General features: G+C 41.2%; 1 protein-coding gene and 3 non-coding genes across 8 annotated transcripts; all 4 read right to left on the bottom strand.

Annotated features, from left to right (window-relative positions):
* Positions 1-373: 373 nt before the first annotated feature.
* rbmx (RNA binding motif protein X-linked) lies at positions 374-6,631 on the bottom strand. 5 transcript variants are annotated; one of them, XR_006025797.1, is made up of 10 exons: positions 6,478-6,628; positions 5,039-5,161; positions 4,616-4,722; positions 4,367-4,532; positions 4,070-4,186; positions 3,868-3,985; positions 3,054-3,200; positions 2,885-2,976; positions 608-707; positions 374-504 (listed from the first exon to the last, which is right to left on the bottom strand). XR_006025797.1 is itself a non-coding variant. In XM_042074716.1 (10 exons), exons 2-10 carry the CDS (start codon positions 5,145-5,147, stop codon positions 1,231-1,233), a joined length of 1,008 nt encoding a protein of 335 aa, XP_041930650.1. In that variant the 5' UTR covers positions 5,148-5,161; positions 6,478-6,629; the 3' UTR covers positions 714-1,230. The 5 variants fall into 5 exon arrangements, 4 of the variants coding, with proteins under 4 accessions (XP_041930650.1, XP_041930647.1, XP_041930649.1 ...); XM_042074716.1 differs by lacking the exons at positions 374-504; positions 608-707 and adding exons at positions 714-1,265; positions 1,385-1,501 and having other exon boundaries at positions 6,478-6,629; XM_042074713.1 differs by lacking the exons at positions 374-504; positions 608-707 and adding an exon at positions 714-1,501 and having other exon boundaries at positions 6,478-6,630.
* On the bottom strand, positions 3,518-3,588 carry LOC121695099. Its single transcript, XR_006026017.1, has one exon. It is a non-coding gene; the product is annotated as a small nucleolar RNA SNORD61 (small nucleolar RNA).
* LOC121695100 lies at positions 4,247-4,315 on the bottom strand. Its single transcript, XR_006026018.1, has one exon. It is a non-coding gene; the product is annotated as a small nucleolar RNA SNORD61 (small nucleolar RNA).
* LOC121695098 lies at positions 4,799-4,870 on the bottom strand. Its single transcript, XR_006026016.1, has one exon. It is a non-coding gene; the product is annotated as a small nucleolar RNA SNORD61 (small nucleolar RNA).
* Positions 6,632-20,656: the final 14,025 nt, after the last annotated feature.

Here is a 20,656-nt window from a genome sequence, read left to right as displayed (position 1 = left end):
GTTGAGGGCTCACGCCCGCTTGACAGGCCACCCACATTCACGCGAGCATCCCAGCCGCCTCCTGTTGTCCAATGATGCAACAAGTGTTTCAGACACACCGACCTCACTAACGGCATACTTCTCTCGCATCCCTCACACCTGCATCATCTCCATAGCCGAAATGTACCTCAAAAGGATTAGGCCTGGGTAAAGATAAGAACCCCTGAAAATAGTTTGCTGCCTAATTTACAAGATTTACAAGATTGTGCATTAATGACAGCAGTCTAAATCACTTAAATGGAACTCAGAAATTTAACACCACAAGAAAACTCTTGTTAATGGCAACGATGTGAGTTTGCTAAATTTATAATGACGACAGACAGCGGTCAAAACATTAGTTGATTTGAAATCTTTATTTTAATATGAACACATCAATGTGTCCATGAAGATGATCGCCATCCTTGCCACACAGCAACACCCAAGGCAAAAAAACGCATACTACTCTTCCAAGCCCGGCCCTGGGATCTGAGGAAATAAACAGACATTGTATGCACATATTAGTTAATTGTAATGCATTAGTTGTATTGGCAAACAAATATGGCAGGCAAGTTGCACAAGTTCAGCCTACCTGTGAACATCTCCTGTGCATCAAGATCTCCTGCGCAACAAACATTTGCCAACAGGACACTGAGATGAGCCAATGATTCAGAGATCATTGCTCAGTCATCCTGCAAGAGATTTACATAACAATCAATGTCCATACATACATTCATCAATATGTAGCCCAAGAAATGAAGGTAGAATTTGTTTGAACTTTGCTCCGTTATTTTTCCCGTTTTCCTGGTTGGTGGCTTCTTTCCACAGAACTTCCAAGTGTCAGGGCATGCTTGCTGTGGGCTGGTTGGAATAAATGTAGTCTTATCGTGTCAAATGATTAGATCCTTCGGGATATGGGCATTACTGAGTATTTGAGTACTATTATGCAATAGGTCCATTCAAAATGTGGGCCAGATCTTCAAAATGTACCTTTTCAAAATTTCTGAAAATGTTCTTATGCTACAACAGATTATGGATCCATGACTTTTCTTACATTCTCAAGCGGCAGTGCAAATGCGTGGGGAACATTTACTGAACGGATCGCGCAGAGCCAGAAGAATTCCAGTTCTCCTTAGTGATAGTCAACTTGTTGCAAGGAAGGAGTTTTTGCTGAAACTATCAATTTCCTGAGGTTGATCTCTTAACAGTATAATTTCAGAATGGAGAATGGAAGGCACGCCAGACTGCCCCTGCAGAGCAAAAGGGGGTAACAATTGACGCCACTCATACCAACCTTTGGGTTGTACCTCATGTTTACTTTCCTCAGCTAATTCCATTAACGAGAAACAAGAAGGTTTGCTTTGCTTACCATCCCGTTGAGACTTTATCTGTGGTGCGGAAAGGTTCTTGCATTTTGGCTGTTGTCTTTGGGTAAGTCGTTGCAAGCCATCAAAGTTTTGACTTTTTGGTGGAGGATCCTTAAACACTGAGGAAAACTACACTGATTTGTTTGGGGGAAAAAAACATTTGCCTTCTCAAAAAGCAATGTGAACAATTCACTGTAGGACATTTTTCCACTTCATTTAGGATCTGTGCCTTTGGGTCACCAATGGAAGACTGAGAACAGCTGTACATGTGTTATTCGTTTTCTGATTGCTTTGGAATATCAGTGTTGCTCAGGATCTTAGTTTAAAAACTTTATTGATAGTTGAAAGCCACATTCCAGGGCATTACAAGGTTAACAGCACTATAATACAAAAACTAACACGCAAGTCAATTAAATTGGCAACAGTACCATTAAATGGGAAATGGGCAAGAAGAACGATAAAGATGTATCACTTAAACACATAGTCAAAATAAACTGACATTTTGAGGATTGCGCAGACCTGAAGCGTGGGTGTCCATAGAATGCAGTCTTTAAAAAGGGAAAAAGAAAAAAAATCCTCTTGAATGACACACGTCCTTTACACGTTTTGAGTAATTTTGAGCTTGAGGGCTTGAGCCCTTTCACTTTGTCATTTCCAAGTAGTCCCTTCTCAGTATCGGCTTCGAGCAATCCCTCTATCGGACCGGCTGCCTCCGCGGCCACCACCTCGAGGTGCCCCGCGGCTGGAACTGCTGTACTCCCGAGGAGGATAGCCTCTCTCGAGGGGGGGAGCTGGCCCCCGCTCCTGCCTGCCCATTCGCTCACTGCGGCTAGCGGAGTATGGGTCGCTCCGACTGCTGGGATAACTGTCGCGACTGCCATATCCGTCCCGGGAGCTGCTGCCATAGTCGTCATAGCGACTGCTTCCGCCACTCCCACCGTAGGATGGTGGGGGGCCCCTTGAGGGTGGGGCGCTGCGTGAGTTACCTGCAGGGTTAATGGGTCAGGTAATTGTCAAGTTTCACTCGTTAAACTTTTTTCCCTTGTTAATTTACTGACATGTGCCCATTTCCCTAGAATGAGGCCAGATAGTTTTCTAAATGTGTTGATTTATCATATTAGCATCTCCAACTGCAGACAAAAATGTGCTTGCTCAGAATCTTTGACGAGAATTAATTTCTAAGCTCAGTTTGACTGGAGGATGTTAACTGCAAATAGCATGCCCCTGTTCCTTGCAATTCCCTTTAGAATAGAACTCCAGTTGATAGAGAATGGCCACTTCAAGTTTGAGAGGTCTTGGTTGTGAATTCTGAATGGACTGAGGGTGGGGGGGAGGGAGACATTTGTCGGAGGTGTTTGACAGACATTGGTCCAGTTGACTGAAAGCGTTTTGACGGTGTCGCTGAATTTTTCTGAGTGTGATCACTCGGTCCAAGGAGCACACTTGAGCAGCTTGGGTGGAGCACTATAGCATCGGTTTCATTTAAACAAAAGAGATCTTACCGTAACCATCATAGGGGTCTCTGTAGGAACCTGTACTTGGTCGATCAACATAACTCCTGGGCTCTCGTCCGCCGCCATAACCATCACGATCGCTGGTGAGCAAGAACTGAGGTTAGATAGTAGTCTTAGAGAAACCAGTCACTTCTACAATAAATGCTGCATCATGTACCTGTAGCCTCTAGACATGGACCCATATTCATCTCTGGAGCTGGAATGGGGATAGTCGCGATAATCACGAGGTGGTGGAGCATAGTCACGGGGAGGGGGAGCATAGTCTCTGCTGTCCCTTGAGCTCATGTAGTCCCGACTGGAGTAACTAGAAAAACAAAGTAAGGCCATGGTTCAACCATATCTTGTACATCAAGCCACACCAAACGATTCAAGTTAGTCAAGTACATGGTTTGAAATGCAAGTATCTGTCCAGCACTTTTAGTATATAGTTTGTGGGTTATAATGTGTCTGATAGATCACATTCTTAGCGCTTCCTGGATTTCAGTTAGTCAAAAAGGCAAAACCTCTGGACGGTTTAATCCTTCATTAACAAAACTATATTAAGACAAATTGGGCAGGGTTATGGTTACTGCAAGTCACTCAAAAAAAAAAAACAAAAAAAAAAAAACACATTTGCTATGTAAGCTCAGGACTTCTTAGAGGTAGTACAGGTATTCTCATATCTGCATTCAAACCATCAGTGTCATCATTGCTTACAGTTCAACATCGAACCACTGGATAGGGAGTATGACCGTACCCAAGGATTAAGTCAGAATTCACCAAGTTGAGGTGTAACAACTTATGTTCTATTTAGGCAAAGCAACCTACAATTTATTCAAAAAATGAATGTAGGTATGTGGCATCAGAGCAGCCATTATCCTGCCAGTCAGTATGATGACTAATACATTCAGTGCAACATCTACACAAATCATTTCGGTGATAGATATTCTTAACCAAACTACTAGGCTATGGATGTGTAGCTCAACACAAACCTGTCTTTTGAAGAATAATGGTCATCCCGTGGCGAGGGGTAGTCGTCCCGCCGTGACATCATAGAATCCCGACGGGGTGGGGGTGGTCCATAAGGGTCTCGGTCACGGGACATGGGAGCTACAAAGCAAAAGCAACTGAAATTAGCATTTGTAGTACTAAGGAAAAAGAAGAACGAGAACCAAACTAGAGCAATCAACTTACGCCTGCCGATGGGTCCAGACGGGGCCTGTCTCTTAGGTGGTGGCCCTTCACTGCGCATTGGAGGTCCTCTTTTCAACGGAGGTGGGCCTCTGGATGACGCACCTTTGAAAAAGGGTTCTACATTCCTACGTTATCATGGCAATCGTTCACATGGTTCACAAACCATCATATCTACATGAGCTCAGGACTTCTTAGAGAAGATAATCAATTCTTTAAAGATCAATTCATAATGGATGTCATCACAGCATCATTTTTTTTTTTTTTATATCTACATAAGCAAAATGTAAGATGTGCTACCTCTGCTGGGTGGACCCCTCATTCCGCTTGGTGCTCCTCTAGAACCGCGAGGGCCTCTTGGTAGACCACGGCTTCGTGGATGCAAAGATGGTGGACCACGGCGTCCAGCAGATTCAAACTGTGGCTTTGTTGCTTGTTCTACTTTGATGGACTTACCATCCAGGGTCTGAATGACAGAAACGGTTGTTAATACAATGCCTCCAACTCAAGACATTAATGTCTAAGCTTTGAAAGCCAAGTGTACCATACCTTTCCATTCATTTCCCGGGCAGCATCCTTGGCATCTCCTGGATTTTCGTAAGTCACAAATGCAAAACCTCTGGACTTGTTTGTTTCACGATCTTTCATTAAGAGAACTATAAAAGACAAATAAGGCAGGGTTAGGGTTACTGCAATTCCAATACCATCTCAGAAAAAAAGAATCCGTTGTGTAAGCTCAGAACTTCTTAGAGGTAGTTACAGGTATTCTCATTTCTGTATTCAAACCATCATTTTCATCATTGCTTACAGTTCAACATCGAACCACTGCACAGGGAGTGTGGCAGTGCCCAAAGATGAAGTCAGAATTCACCAAGTTGAGGTGTAACAACCCAACGACTTCTAAGTACGATTTAGGCAAGCGACCTACAGTTAATTTTAAAATTACATGTAGGTAACGTGGCATCCGATTACCTTCCATTATCCTGCCATATTTGCTGAAGTACTGTTCAAGAGCCTTCTCGGTGGTCTCAGTATTTAGCCCACCAATAAAGAGTTTCCCTGGTCGGTCTGCCTCCGCCATATTGTGCGTTTAATCTAAAAGGAGGGAAAGAGTCCTTTTCTTAATGAAGATGGACAAATGCGTCAAAAATCCCTTTCCTTTGAATCATGCAAACCGTGCTCTCCTACCTACAGCCTATGTTAAAGCTATTGCGCACCGTGTTGCCCCTTGTTTTGTGTAAAGGAGCCAAGGATAGCTGACATCACAATGTCCTAAAACTTACTACAAGACAATTTTAAGCGGCTAACATTTGCTAGCATTAGCGCTCCTGCTGAAAAGCTAATTTTAAGCCAAGCTGACCAAGTCGAAACTTAGCATTTAAATAACTTGTTTAAAAGATAAAATGCCACGTCAACAAACACTTTGCATGCCATGATTAGCCACAACAACGACACATTACAAGAAAACAATACTTCTGAGCATGCTTCACAAAATGGCGGATGGATGCTGCAGAATCGGTTCTGTGTTTGAAGCTAAGAGGATAGCTAGCTAGCGCGTGCATGGTAGTGCCTAGCTAGGTTGCATTTATCCACGAGACAGGCCTAAGCTAAACATTAATTTTCGATCAAATACAGTGGTTCCACAACAGACTGACAACAGACCAAACGTTAATGTGAAATGTGGTTAACCTGTACATATTGGGAGGGAAATTGTGAGTTCAAAATGGCGTCTTTGTCCAGCATTAACTTATTTGACACACAGGTGGTAGAGGATATTGGCTAACATTAAGTTAGCTGACCTTAGCTAATATTCAACACTCGCTGCAAGACCTCATCACTAAAACTAACAATTCATGTTATAGCCATAGGGAGCTAAAGTTAGTTTAATTAGCCCATAACAGAGAACATATGTTAGCGTCAGACAACAAAGCGATCTTGTATGCCATCGTTTGCCATTTATTAACGTTACACCTGCTGTTAGCACGTTACGCTCGTCTGCTAACTTTAACATTACACAATCTATTGTTTTAACATTTAACTTCACAATAAGAGCTAATCAATAGTGGACACTGGTCGAATCAACAAGTTACGCCTAACTAACAAGTTTAGCAAAACAATTTGGTGTTCAGCCCGTCAGTTAACGTTCGCTTTGGTCTAATTTCACTAGCAGCTAACAGTTAACGTTACCGTTAGCGGTTACCATTCTAACTTAGCTAGGATGGCGATACTCAGATAACGTTAGCCATCAAATAATTTTCACCAGTTTGAATGTAATGCTATCCAAAACCTCACTTCAATACTTCACCAGCCCCTCAAACAAGGTCATATAACAAGAATTCAAAAGCAACAGTAAACAACTACAGCAACATTGCATGGTCTAGAAGTTATTAAAAGCCTCATTTTACCCATACCTCAGACACGCATTCAACAGGACAAGACCTCAAGACAAATACGCAACCGTATACAATGGATTATATCGATCACGTGTGAAATGAACACGCCCCCAGGAAGTTGCAATCAACTTTTCTTCTGTGGTATGCTTCTGTGGTGTGGTGTGCTGTTGATAGACTCTTCGCCATCTACTGACAATACTGTATATCGCCAGAGAAATAAAAGCTTTCCTTGTCTTGGTTCTTTTTTAATCTGACCATTGTTAACTGTAATGTCAATCCTACACTATGGTGATATACCCAGAGCCATATAAACGTAGAGTTGCGACAATGGGTGTTCAAAATGCCGTTGGTCACGTGGTTTGTGTAAACCTCAACTAGTTCCCGGAAGTGATTGACAATGGATTAGAATGCATTAAATAGGCTACTGTTGATAATGATAGACAGAGCCACGATTTGGGGTAATTGACAGTCAATAAATGCATTGATATACAATATAACACAGTGTAATTATTGTGTAAACTATGTAGTTATCCTACCATTACAACAATATTAAATTAAATTCCAGACCTTAGCCTGCTATATAAGGTGGCCTTTTCCCGCCCTTTTACGTGTCACTTAATATTAATTTCTGTACAAAATCAAGACGGGAGATTCTTTAGAAAACGCAATTGCACCCACCTCATAAGTGTATCTAAATTATCGCTATATAAAATAAATGACCTCGTACAGTGACTCAAAAAGCTGTAAACAGTGTTTTTGAGACTGCGTGTAGCCTACAAAAGCGCATGGAGCTCCTGTGAATTTTGATTTTGCAACGAGAAACTGTAACACAGCTAGTCTAACATTAGTTGTTTGAGTTTTCTACCCAGCGTTTCCTCTGGTAGTCACTGATTTGAGCTAATGAGCGAATTACCTAGCCAAGCCTAGCCTATCTTCGCGGGAGAATAAAAAAAAGTTTAAACGTTTTTTAACATCTCCAGTGTAATGGCGGGCATTCTAAGTTAACCGTAGCATTAGGCCTATCTATTTAGTAACCCCATGGTAATGCGAGTGATCATAATAAAATATAAAATGTGACATGTAAGTCCTTCGATAAATTACCAGGCTAGGAACTCATAAACATGAACAGCATTTTGTCATCGTTTGTCATTCACCGTGCTGTGAACAGCATTAAGAGCTTGAGATTCAGACAGGTGAGCACCTGGGAATGGTGTGCATCATGTCAGAAAATAGCAATTTGATCAGTGATCATGCATCATCAGCGCAAGCTTGGTTTGAAACTTTCTGGGAATGGGGATTTTACACGATCCTTCATCACTGGGCTAGCCATCACTGGGCTAGTGTGCCCTCCTGTGTTAATATGACCGTGCTGATGCTAACAGCTGCAGCTCCCTCAAATCTAGGTTCTCTCATGCATATTAGGCTAGCTTTTGCCAATGAAAATGAATGCAAAATAAAAAAACAGTCCTGCTCCTAACTGAAGAAACGTTTACGTTACCAACAATGTTAACAACAAACTCAGTTTCACTGCTGCAAGTACAAAGTTGGCTGTAAATATGCTTCGCCATATTTAACGAACCAGCTAGCTTTGTGATAACAAAATCTTACCTTTTATGTGTTTAGTCCACTGAAAGTTATCCACATAACGATTAAATCCACAGTTATGGAGGAATTGTTTTGGGGAAGCAGTTGCACTTTATCCCACTTTTGCTGCCCTTTTTAAAATTAAACCACTTAAATCCATAGCCTAGATGAGCATTGTGCACGTTACAACTATGTTGACATGATGGTAGCAGCTAAAGCTAAATTCCCAAGACACATCACGTCATAAAAGTTGTAGGCTACAAACATAGACATAATATACATAGACGCCGCATTGGCTGCTGGAAACAAGAAATGCGGCCGCCATCTTGGACCGGTCATACTCCTCATTGCGTTGCAGCAGAAAACACAAGATGACAGCACTGTGCAGCATGTTCCTGCTCAAATCGGCGGACCATACTCGGGGGATTTACTTTTCACAAGTAAGATTTAACATTACCGTACTATTGGTTGTATTTTGTATTTTCGAACAATGTGGCCTGTATCATAGCTACATGTATGACCTTTGCAGCAAAAAAAACCGCGTGAAAATCTGTTCGGTATTCAGTGAGATATGATTAATTAAGTGTGCTGACAGCTCATTGCACCGGCCAAACAGATTACACTGAGTGGAGTGGATGACCGGTCCAAGATGGCGGCTCCAAATCTCGTCAGCGCTAGTAGGGAGCAGCGGTCGATGCGGCGTCTATGTATATTATGTCTATGGCTACAAACGCAAAAACTTAATGACAGCTCGTTTGTGGTGTTGCCTAGTGCTGCCTAATTGAAATGGGATAGGCAAGGTTTATCTTATATTAGGTTATTATGTGTGGCACATTTATTGGGCTTTAGCCTCTTTTAATTTATTTGATAAGGAACTGATAAAAACTGAGCAGCAGAAAAGCTGTCAAAGTCGATACATAAATAGTTTATTATTATAATAAGGTTATTAATACTATTACTTTACTACTATTACTATTGTTACTGTTAATATTATTATTCGGATGAGCCAATAATGTAAATCTGAGTCTGAAATGTTGGCTACAAACAGTCTGTAACTGCACTGCTGCTATTATAAATTGTTAACTTTCGGGAACTATTTGAGGCTTCCATTAGCCGCCATTGTTGAAAAAAATGGAACATTAGCATCAATGGAGTTGTCGCAACTCTACCTTTATATGGCTCTGGATATACCTATATGCAGTCCCTTCCACACTTAAATAACTAAATTCAGTTTACTACAGTTCTCTACATTTTATTGCTAGAGATGGTTTTGGAAATTCATCATTTTAAACTTTACCAGAATGTATGGTCTACACTGTATCCTTTTTGTTTACAAAATGGTTACCTTTAGCTAGGCCTACTTTTCTTCTAAAAATTAAATTAATTTGTCACAATACACGCTCACAGGGATTTATATCATTTTGAAAGTCCTCAGAGTTTGGTAAATTAGCATTTCATTTTTCATACCCAACAAATGTAACAAATTCCAAGAGGTTGAATACCAGCCAATCAGAAAAAAATATAATGGAAAACATAATGTTCAGATATGGGACAACATTTTTATAGCCTATTTTATAGTTTTTTTTCTTTTCTTTTTCCTTCCAACTTGCTGTGGCCCCCCTGGCACTTCCTCACGGCCCCCACTTTGAAAACCACCTGGCTATGTGGTGATGTGCTGTGATGTGGGCAGTGCTTTAAAAGAGCTTGCTCAGTCAATCTTCCTAGTTGAGGTGTAAATGAATGATGGAGGCGTAATGTTGAGGATAGTAAAATTGTGTATCAGAATTATTGAGTGTGCTATGACACCCTTTTTTGTTTGCTGATATGAAAATAGAGATTGACAAGATAGTCTGAAAAGGTTTTTGATTTAAATGAAATATCCCATAAGGCATAGACAGAAGATACCCAGCAAACACACGACATTTGGGGAACATTCCCTAAAGGTTCGCCGAAGGTCACACATAATAAACCTTTAGTAGACATTCTGAGGACGTTCTCAAAAGGTATTGTTTTGTGTAGCCTTCAGCGAACGTTTCCAGAATGTCACTGTTTTGTGCAACCATCAGCGAACCTTCAGGGAACGTTCCCTGGCGGTTATATTAAGGATTACAGTAGAAAAAAACAGAGGCGCACTCAAGGATACAAGGAAGTTTATTGTCACATGCATATAGTTACTGGAAGTAAGAAATGCAGTGAAATTATGTCTGGTGTCAGCCTATTTGTGCATTTATGGGGGGGGGGGGGGGGGGGGTAAAAAGTGCAGTAGAAGAGGGGTTTAGTAGATTAAGTGGCAAGGGCTGCATAAGAAAGGTGGGGGAGGATTGGGATTGGGGGGGGGGGCACCAACAAGGAGCACCCAAGAGCAACAGGGGCAAGGAAAAACTCCCTTACCAAGGAAAAAATCATGAGTGCTGAGGAGTGAATGAGTGCAAATTCAGTATAGTGTAAATTCAGAGTTGGGAAATGTTTGAGAGTGCTGAGGAGTGAATGTGTGCAAAGTCAGTATAGTGTGAGTTCAGAGTTCGGATGGCCTGGGGATAAAAATTTCTCCTGAGTCTCTCAGTTCTGGCTTTGTGACTACATAGGCGTCTTCTTGATTTCAGCGGTAGGAATAATCCATTGTAAGGATGAGAAAAGTCCTTCAGAATCTTTTGGGCTCTTAGGAGTACTCTTCTGGAATAGATATCTTGTAGAGCAGGGAGTTGAGTTCTTATAGTACGTTCAGCTGAGCGCACTACTCTCTGCAGAGTACTACAATCTCTAACTGTGGAGTTCCCATACCAGGTGATGATGCTACCAGTTAGAACACTCTCAACCGCTGAAGTGTAGAAGGCCTTCATTATGGATGTAGAAACTTTGAATTTCCTTAGCTGACGAAGAAAGTAGAGTCATTGTCTGGACTTCTTCAGAACATATTGAGTGTTAACAGTCCATGTTAAGTCTTCAGTAATGTGGACACCAAGGTATTTAAAACTTGTGACTCTCTCTACAGGTTGCCCGCTGATCATTAGTGGGGTGTAACTGTAGTTCTGCTGCTTCCTTCTGTAATCCACTACCATTTCCTTGGTTTTATTGATATTCAGTGTCAAGCTGTTAGATTGACACCACTGTGCCACCTCATCAACCTGATCCAAGTAGAGCTGTTCATTGTTGTTACTAATCAGGCCCAAGATCACTGTGTCATCTGCAAACTTGATGATGGAGGTATGACTACTGTTGGCTTTGCAGTCATGTGTGTAGATGTTGTACAGCAGTGGACTCAAAACACAGCCTTGGGGAGCACCAGTGCTGATGGTTAATGAGTCAGATGTCAGACCTCAAGGGCTTGATACTAATAGAATTTGTATTGAGAGCCGAGGTTTTTACAATGAGTCTAAGGACAAAAAACTAGGAAACAAACGTTTCGGGCTTAGCCCATTATCAATGTCTCCATTATGAGATATAATATTAAGGATACATTTTTTATCCTTTAACGAACATCCCCGGAACATTCCCTTGAGGTCTTAATGCTTATTCGTTTGTCAAACCAGTGTTTCTCAAACTTTTTCAGACCAAGGACCACTTAAAAAAAAACAAAAAAACTCATGGACCACCTAGCTAAAAAAATAAATAAAAAAACAGTAGACCTACTAAACTAAACTAGATGTATTGCAATGTGGTACAAAATATGACCTCCCCTCAATCCTGCACATTCTCTCCGAAAAAATATCTCACACTTGCATCTATCTTGTATGTAAAAACATGTGTGTGCGCTTGCTTTTATGTATATGTGTGCCTCTCTGTGTGTGTTTTCACTTGTGTGTGTGTGGGGATGGTGTGTGTCCGCTTGCCTGCATGTGTGTGTGTTTTATGTGTCTGTGCGTCTGTTCGTTTGTGAGTGGGTGTGTAGGGGTAATGGTGTGTGTGTGTGTGTGTGTTTGTTGGTGTGTGTGTGTGTTTGTGCAGGTGTGCGTGTACACAGTGGTTAAAGTGGGATTTGGTAGGTGGGGGAACCCTGAAATCCAGTCTCGGTGCAATGGGGAAAAATGACTCACTATTGGACTCTTGACTCAATGACAAGAATTGCTAGTTTCCTTCCACATTCGACTTTAACTTCCCTCTAACATCTATGTGCTATGGCTAGAAAAGCAACTGTAAACACAGCAACTTCATCTGCATGCGTGGACCGACACATGTGCACTCAAATCAGACAGGAGACCCATGAGAACCTACATTGGGAGGGGACAGCAGGGGGGATAACGGGTGGTAGTGAAGGCGTGGCCAGGGGGTGATATTATATTTTGATTTGTTGAACACCGTGTTCCTGTAGAAGAGGCAGGCTGCAATTTGACGGTAGCCTACACACGAAAAATTAACTCACCATTTATTTTAACAATATCATCGCGCTATCGTTGGTATGACGCAATATATTTATTAATTAATTTATCTGAGGTGGGGGAACTGAGGGGGGAAACCAATTTAACCCCTGCGTGTACATGTTTGTGTTTATGTGTGTCTGTGCGTATGCCTGCATGTTTACTGTGTGTGTTTGTCTTTATTTGTGTGTGTCTTCATGCATGCGTGCATGTGTCAATGCAATCAATGTGGCTGTTCTATAGATCACTTTGACGCCTCCATTTGCACTTCATTCTTCCAAAGGCCTGCTCTACAATGACCCTCCCCCGGCTGATCTTCAAATTCTGCTGATGGTCTGCCACCATGAGAGCCCCATTATCGCGTTTCAGAGTTCTGATGAATGGGAAGGCCTGGCCAATAGGTACTGTCTCCAAGTAGACAGTGCTCCCCCATCTTCTCCTGTCATTGTGTGTAGAAGGTGGAGGCCCTCAGCATCCTGGCATCATGCACCCTGCCTGGTGGTCCAGCAAAGATGTTGGTGAAGCTGCCCCTCCCATCCACAATCCCCTGAAGAAGTACAGAGTAAAATGCCTTGTGGTTCATGTAATCCCCTCTTCTTATGAGTGGCCTCTGGACCCTGATGTGGCAGCCATCAATCGCCCCGATAACTCCATCAAGGCCACAGGAGCGGTGAAAGCAGTGAAAGGCAGCAGCAGAAGCAGCTTTCTCACAAGCATTTGGCCAGGAGATAAAAGTGCTCCCAATGCCTGACATGATGGTCAGCACTTGCCGGATGATTCTGTGCGCTGCTGACTGTGACAAATCAAACTTGCCTGACATCTCCCTGAAGCTGTTTTGATTAGCCATATACCAAAGGAACATTAGCCACTTCTTGGTCTCAGGCACAGGAGTCCTTCCTTGAGTGTGCTCACTGTATAGGCCGTTTTCCTGCAACTTTGTCAATAGATACTGAAACTGGTGTTTTGAGACCCTCAAATGACAAACAAAAGTGCTCATTCATGTTGAGCATGATTTGTTCCCGTCTTGAGGATGATTAATTAATGTTGTCTAAAATCTATTGATTTGTTATATTGTTTTGTTGAAGATTGATTGTTTATAATATCAATAGATCTTAAGACGTTTTCAGGATAGGCATTCTAAACAAACATGTTAGATATAAAGTGGGATATTCAATACGTGAGCCCCAGTCTGCTTTTTTTGTTAGCGTTACAAGATAACATTTGCTTCCTAGTACAGCCCTTTGCTTAGCTTAGAAAACATTTATTCAGAATAAAGTTCCACTATACTGAACATCTTATATCTAACAACATATATAGGTACATAAGCCCTGTTAGGCAAACAATAACAGTTAAATTAAGACTTAAATTAATTTGTTTACCAGGCTGTAACGTTAATGTTAGCTATGAAATGTGTAGGGCCCAGTTCCCCGAAAGCATCATAAGCCTAAGAGCGTCGTAAAGTCCCTCTTACGAACGTCTTAAGATTTGCCGACTGTTTCCCGAAACCATCGTAGCTTAAGAGCGTCGTGAAAACACTCGTAGATCTACGAGTGCTCCAGAGTACTCGTTACCGGCTAAGAGCGTCTTAACAGTACTTCTCACTGAGGTCACCAACAGGACATACAGAGGAATTACAACTTAGAATACATAATCCAATTTACGTTTCCACTCTTTATTGTGTTTAGCCTACCTGTGATGAATCAGATTTTAGCGTGCAAAAATAGCCTACATTTAATGGTCATAATAATGTGATGAAAAGCGGACAAAAATGCAATCAAGTTATGAAACGAGACGTTGCCAGAATAGTTTGACATTATCTTTGCTAAGTGAATATTTTATTAGGCCTATGAGGTAAAAAGCAGAGAACGCAACATGTGGTTTAGTCTGTAGCCTACTGCATAAAAATCTAAGCCTACACATTTCCTCTCTTTCTTACTCGACTTCTTTCTTATCTTCAAACGTGTTCTTAAGTGACACCGCGAAAAATTATTGCATGGTGCAACAATCTAATCTTAAAATAATTACAATTATTTATGTATCTGTGTGGTATATAACTATACGTGGGATGCTTACGTGCAGATGTCAAAGTGTTTCTATTTTCGTATTGATGTGAATTAATAGATCCGAAGTTTAAATGGTAGGCCTATAGCTGTGACGTGCAGTCACCTGACATCACCGTCAAATCAGAGGATATTTCAGAACTATTAACGTGGACAGCTCCCCTTAAGAGCATTTTAAGAGGAGTGCACGCGCGTTCACGCTACGAGCATGTTCGGGAAACAGTCGGAAAAACCAAACGAACGATCTTAAGATGAATCGTAGAAAACCCTCGTAAGACCGTGTCTCCGTCGTTATCGGGAAACTGGGCCCAGTTACGTAAACAGTGGTTAAAACATTATCAGACTATCAAATAAGCTGAAACATGAACTTACATTCTCTGCTTTCTATCATCTTCATCCAGATTTAGCTGATGAACCACACGCTTAGATTGTAGCTCTCTATACTCTTCAAAGGGGAACTATGCAGTTTGTTTAGCTTAATTTACTTCACAGCTTCGGAGTCATTGGAATATGAGTTTTTCTGGGGCAAATAGTGGCCGTCTCCCTTCACCCTAGCGTCTGTGAGCAGAAAAAACAGTCTGGCAACAATGGCGCGTAAAGGGGGAACTCAATGTCAAGCTGAAAGAGGCAAAGGAGAAATACAGAAGGAAGAGCAGCTGCAGGAGAACAGCATGATGCAGGTCTAGTCTGGGAGGGCAGGAAACCATCACAGGCTGCAAGAGGAGCAGTATCTCTGGGGGTATGCCAAGTTTCGTAGAAATTCATCCATGGGGGGGGGGGGGGGGGGGGGGGGGGTCTAAAAAAATTAGGTTATGTGTACATTTAGTGACTGTACACTCATTCGCCTGTAGATGGCGGTGCACACATATACACATGCACACACACACAGGCACCCACATACTATCGGTATTAGAACGGCCGATACATAATTACAAATTCAGTAGGATTAAAAGAAAGCCAAAATAAATATTCATCATCATCATCATGGCTGCATTTCCAGTATTGGCGATAAGTAGTCGTTTGTCCTCCATTATATGGCGCATCGTTGCAGTGAGACGTAATTTTGTTGGAAGTTAAAAGTGGGTTGGAAAAACAATGGACGCTTCCTACAAGGTCTGTAGTTTACCGCAGAGAACGTCTAATAAGGATAGGACGATGTTCACATGAAATGTAATTCCCATTTCTTCTTGAAGCCGAAATAAATCTGAGGATGTTTATCGGACAAGCTTGGTTTTTACTGCAGGTACGTTAATCTTATAATATCAATAAGGACCTAGTTAATGTTACCTTTAGTGTTGGTTGAGTGATGGAGGCCAATTTGATTGATTGCATTTGTAGAAAACTATAAATGCAGTTATACAAAGCAAATTGATAGCAGCACTGTAATTGTATCTTTTGACTGTCATTTGTTGCACGTGCTACAAAAATCATTCTGTGCAATGGAAGATTTACCAACTTTACGTTACACCGGTCTGATACAGTTTTGCCTATACATGCGTGAGACTGAGCGCCTGTTTATTTTGTTTTAAGTGCGTGCAGAATGTGAGAGGGAAATCGATGTGGTTTGATTTCTAGCTTGGTAGTTGTAGTCTGTGAAATTAAAAAGCACGTGTGTGTGAAGTATCCAAACAATGACACCTTCATTTCATTATGGCTGCTTTAGCAACACACCTTAAGCTACTGTGTAGGGGGTCCCATTTAGAAGTGGCAACTTCATTTGCGCTTTCCTTGACCCATGGAGCTGCGTGAATTTTATTACAACTTTTCGCCACGATATGGCAGTTTAAGTCCGCTTGATACTGTAAGGCGTAAGCTATTGGTTTCCAAAGGAGATTTTATTTGTGTCGCCAGCATAGCCTATTGACAATTTATGTTGTAAATATGCCTACCTTATAAGCCTACTTGTAGCTTAGGGAAGCTAACAGCTTTCTATTAGGATCTAGTTTGTTAGTTACAGTTTTGTCATAACTCCCTGATGCATTTTTGCATTTAGAATAGCCAGAGCGTGAATATCTCAATCGGAAAATTAAACAATATCGGATTCCTATATGGACTAGGCTGGGTAAACCCAGCCTGATCTGCCCGCTATTTATTTTTTGATTTCTTAAAAGATTGAGCTTGGTCTGGTGAAAGCCAGACTAGCCATGGACCTCAGTTACACAATGCAAGGGAACATGAATCAGCCTATATTTGCACGAACTATAACGGACAACAGCTCTTCAACTTTGGCGCGTTAAAATGTGAACAGTCTAGCGACGCATTTCATCAAGGCCCATTTGGACATGTCAGTTATTTGCACCACTGGTTAGATGTAAAACAGCATTTCGTTTCAGACTACTGTTACTTAATTTGTGCATTAACAATAACGTTTCAGACTACTGTTACTTAATTTGTGCATTGACAATAAAGTATTACATAAACTAAAGATGACTAAAATCTTATGCAGAAGAAGAAATATTCACAAAAAATCCATCCATACAAAAATGACCTTTGTTTTTGATAGCTGTTGAAAACGGCATGGAACTGACAGAGATGTTTTTGTTTATAAATAAATAAATAAATAAATAAATAAATAAATAAATAAATAAATAAACATTATGCTGATACCTTTTGCTTTTCCCAAATACAATGTACAGGTGTAAGTGACCTTTCATCAATCCAGTTACAATGGATGAACTGTGATGAACTGCCCTACTTGTGATTGTTTAGAGATTTTAAAGGTTTTATAACAATGCTACATCTTTTTTGGCTTTTCTACAATCTATTCACCTTTTTAGCACCAGTAGGCTACTTTCTGTGCAGCCGCACACACACACTCAGGCATGCCAAACAAGCATACACAAAAGTTTCAAGAGTGGGGGATGGAGTAAAATATGGAGACAAATTGAAGTGAGATTTATTTTCGCGGAACGGATGTACAGGACTGAGCGGCGGTCATATTTTGTACCGCTATGCGGTACATCTAGTTTATTAATTTATTAAACACTGCATATTAAATAAATAACCAGCTTCTCAAAATAACAGTTAACAAAGTAATAACACCAAACAAACTATACAACAGTATACAAATATTTTAAAATATTTGTGTAATTTGTGCAATTTTAACAAAGACTATTACAAAAAACTATAGAACAAGTGCAAAAGAAAGTGCAAAACAACAAAATGTGCAAATGTGATCAGTCACTACTTATGGCAGAGCTGACAACTAGCATCGCTACAAGCCATCCTCCTTGGCTTTAAAAAAACATTTCAAGGGCCCTTTGGTAATTGCACTGAGAATACAAGAGTATATACTTATACTGTTTTACTATTGGACCATTAATACCTATCTTCATGCAGGCTGTCAGACTGTTGCCCTGCAGCCTGTTCCGCAAGTATGTCCTGATCTATACACCGAGAGTGAATGAAGTTTAGATTATTTTACAGTTTTGTGTAATATGGATGGAATTTGAGCGCTGAGCGCTTTTAAATTTAGAGGCTGGAGCGACCGCTCTGTTCTGCTCTAATACCGCTCACACCACGAGTCTGAGGCTTGCCCAAAACCCACCCAGAATCCATGTCTTCCTAATAAAACCAAGACCGTTAAATTTCAAAGATATTGGCCATAGTAGCCTAAGTTCGTGGTTGGGGATGGAGTTAGCTAAATAATTTAGAAAGCATATTCGTAGCCACAGTCTTGCCCGTCCGATTAGAGGGCTTGCCTTCGTTTAAACTCACCATCTTAAAAAGACGCTCAAGTCAACACTGCCCTGAGAGACGGTGGCTGTTACTCGGCCGCTCCTCCTCTCAAATTCGCGTCAGGTCACTCTGCTCAATTTTGTTCCCTGCTCCACTTAAAAATCATCCTGCTCTAGTGAAATCACTCCATGCTCGCTCCAATTTAAGAGGGAGAAATAATCTACAAGATGAATTGTCACCTTAAACAGAAAACTTAAATCCCAAAGAACTAAGAGCAACGGCAATATATTTCACTCAGAACATTTATTTTAAAAGATAGTGCAACACAGATAGTGCAACAACAAACACGCTTGACAACGTTAATACACATAAGCCTAAAACTAAAGGGGTCAGTGGGATTAATTGCCTAAAGAATACAGGCTTAGCATCCAAGTTTTACTTTAGCCTACTTGATAAATTGCTCACGTTTCTCTTTGCTCCGTTGCACACTCTCATGTTTCCGTGAAATGTGTCCTCTTAGATTCCAAAACGAATCTTTACTCACTGAAACTGTGTCACCACATGGTTAGTCTTGCTCTACATTGTTAGTATCTAGTTGTTTGTAGGAATAGTACACTTATGACTTATCACTTTCTTTTCTAACAGTAGCGTAGCCAGAAATGTTCAAACGGGTGGGCAAAGCGAATCTGATTGAACATAAGAGAGGCCTAGATTAGATACTCCTGACCATACAAGCATCAATCATGGGCATGTTATATTTCTGACATAAAAGAGGAATTTATTGAACGCATTATCACAGCTGACAAATTACGCAGAAACATTTTCAACTGGAGCAAAACAGTGCATGAATGTAGCTTCTGCGCATCACATGAAACACAATTGAGACAATAGATTGACCATATTGGACAACTGCAAAGCCTTATCATAGGCATGTTACATTACATTCATGACATGAAAAGTGAAACTTATAGAACGAAAATGACAAATTACGCGGTCGGCTAAATATTTTAAACGTGCGCAAAACTGATGAACCCAGCATCGGTGCGTCACATAAATTAAAACACAAATTGAAGCAACAACTTGACCATTGGACAATCCTACCACAAAACCTAGGCCTGCAACGTTTATGACATAAAAAGTGGAATATGAACGCATTTCATCACACCTGACAATTAAACGGAGCTGTGGCTGTTCGCGATTTAACTGATTCTTGAGAGCGAGGAGCGGGATATTTTGCGCTGCTCAGCTCCGCTCACTAGCTCTGATTCGGAGGCATATCACTTATGTAAAGATTTTAAAAACTGATTATTTTTCGATTCATGGCAGGTTTCTTATTATTTTCTTAATGCGTTCTGTGGAGAAGGGAGACTGGCGTTGGTCACGGTTTGGAATGAAAGGGAGAAATCAGGACAGAGTAACACGGTGGACTAGTTTTTTTTTTTTTGACGATGTAGTTAAAGCGGCAGGCATGTTTTGCCAAGGCGGCCGTCTTGACTGCAAAGTGCTGCGGGAAACCCTGTTAGGTTTCTGCAGACTGCATCAAATCGACGGCGTACCCCCCACAGACCCCTCTGCCTCTCCCATCATCACGGCGTATCAGGTCAGAGGAGAGCTGAGGAGACTTCGCGCCAGGATAGCAGCCGGCCCAGACCGAGTGTGTCCTAGACCAGGGGTTCCCAACCTTTTTCATTACACGGACAACAGTTGACATATTTCTGATGGACCGGTGGCAGGGAAGTTGGTAGTATTTTGTGAGAGGTGGTGCTGATCATATTACCGGGAACATTTTAAAATTCTGCCTGTTAAATACACCCTTTTACTGTAATGTAGTTTGGAAGGGGCAGAAATACCCTAATAGAGCAAGCAGGGCCCGTCTTCTGACTCAGGTGACGTGAACATTGGCTACCTGCATAAGGTTATCACTTCATTGCTGCTTGACACTACCCAGCATGCAGACATATTTCACGTTAACAGTGGAAATGTTAGCAATAGCGTTTGGTAAATGGAGACGTAGATCATCTCCCTAATTCATTTCAAAGCAATAGCCCACATTATGCACTCACTTCAGTGAGAGGAGTGAAATAAATGTATTTTAAATCTGTCATTGCCGTAGGCTATTTGGTATGATATGCTACTGTTAGGCCTACAAGTCGCGATTTCCATATTTTAGTGCAGTGAATTAGGGCTATCCAATCACTATGCTGTTTTCATGAACATTACAGGAGTCCACTTCATTCATTGTTTTAAATATCGTTGCTTCTAGCCTACCCACGAGTGGTTCAGTTAAGTCAGTTTCACTTGCGCAGACGCGCATACACATTGAATGAGCACCCATAGCCTACCACTACCACCTAATGTTATGCCTCTACATTTTATGAATTAAGAACTATTTATTGATCAGGGAAACACTTAGTTTTTTTTTCTTTCAGTCCATGTGTTCCATAACACCATTCAGTTGTGCTGCAAATTAACAGAAATAAGCACCGGGCATAATCTAGCCTAAATTCGTGGCTCAGTGGA

Source organism: Alosa sapidissima, chromosome 20, assembly GCF_018492685.1.
Source record: "Alosa sapidissima isolate fAloSap1 chromosome 20, fAloSap1.pri, whole genome shotgun sequence".
Taxonomy (NCBI): Eukaryota; Metazoa; Chordata; class Actinopteri; order Clupeiformes; family Clupeidae; genus Alosa; species Alosa sapidissima.
The sequence above is the reverse complement of the archived record's forward strand: the minus strand, read 5'-3'. Positions and strand labels throughout refer to the sequence as shown.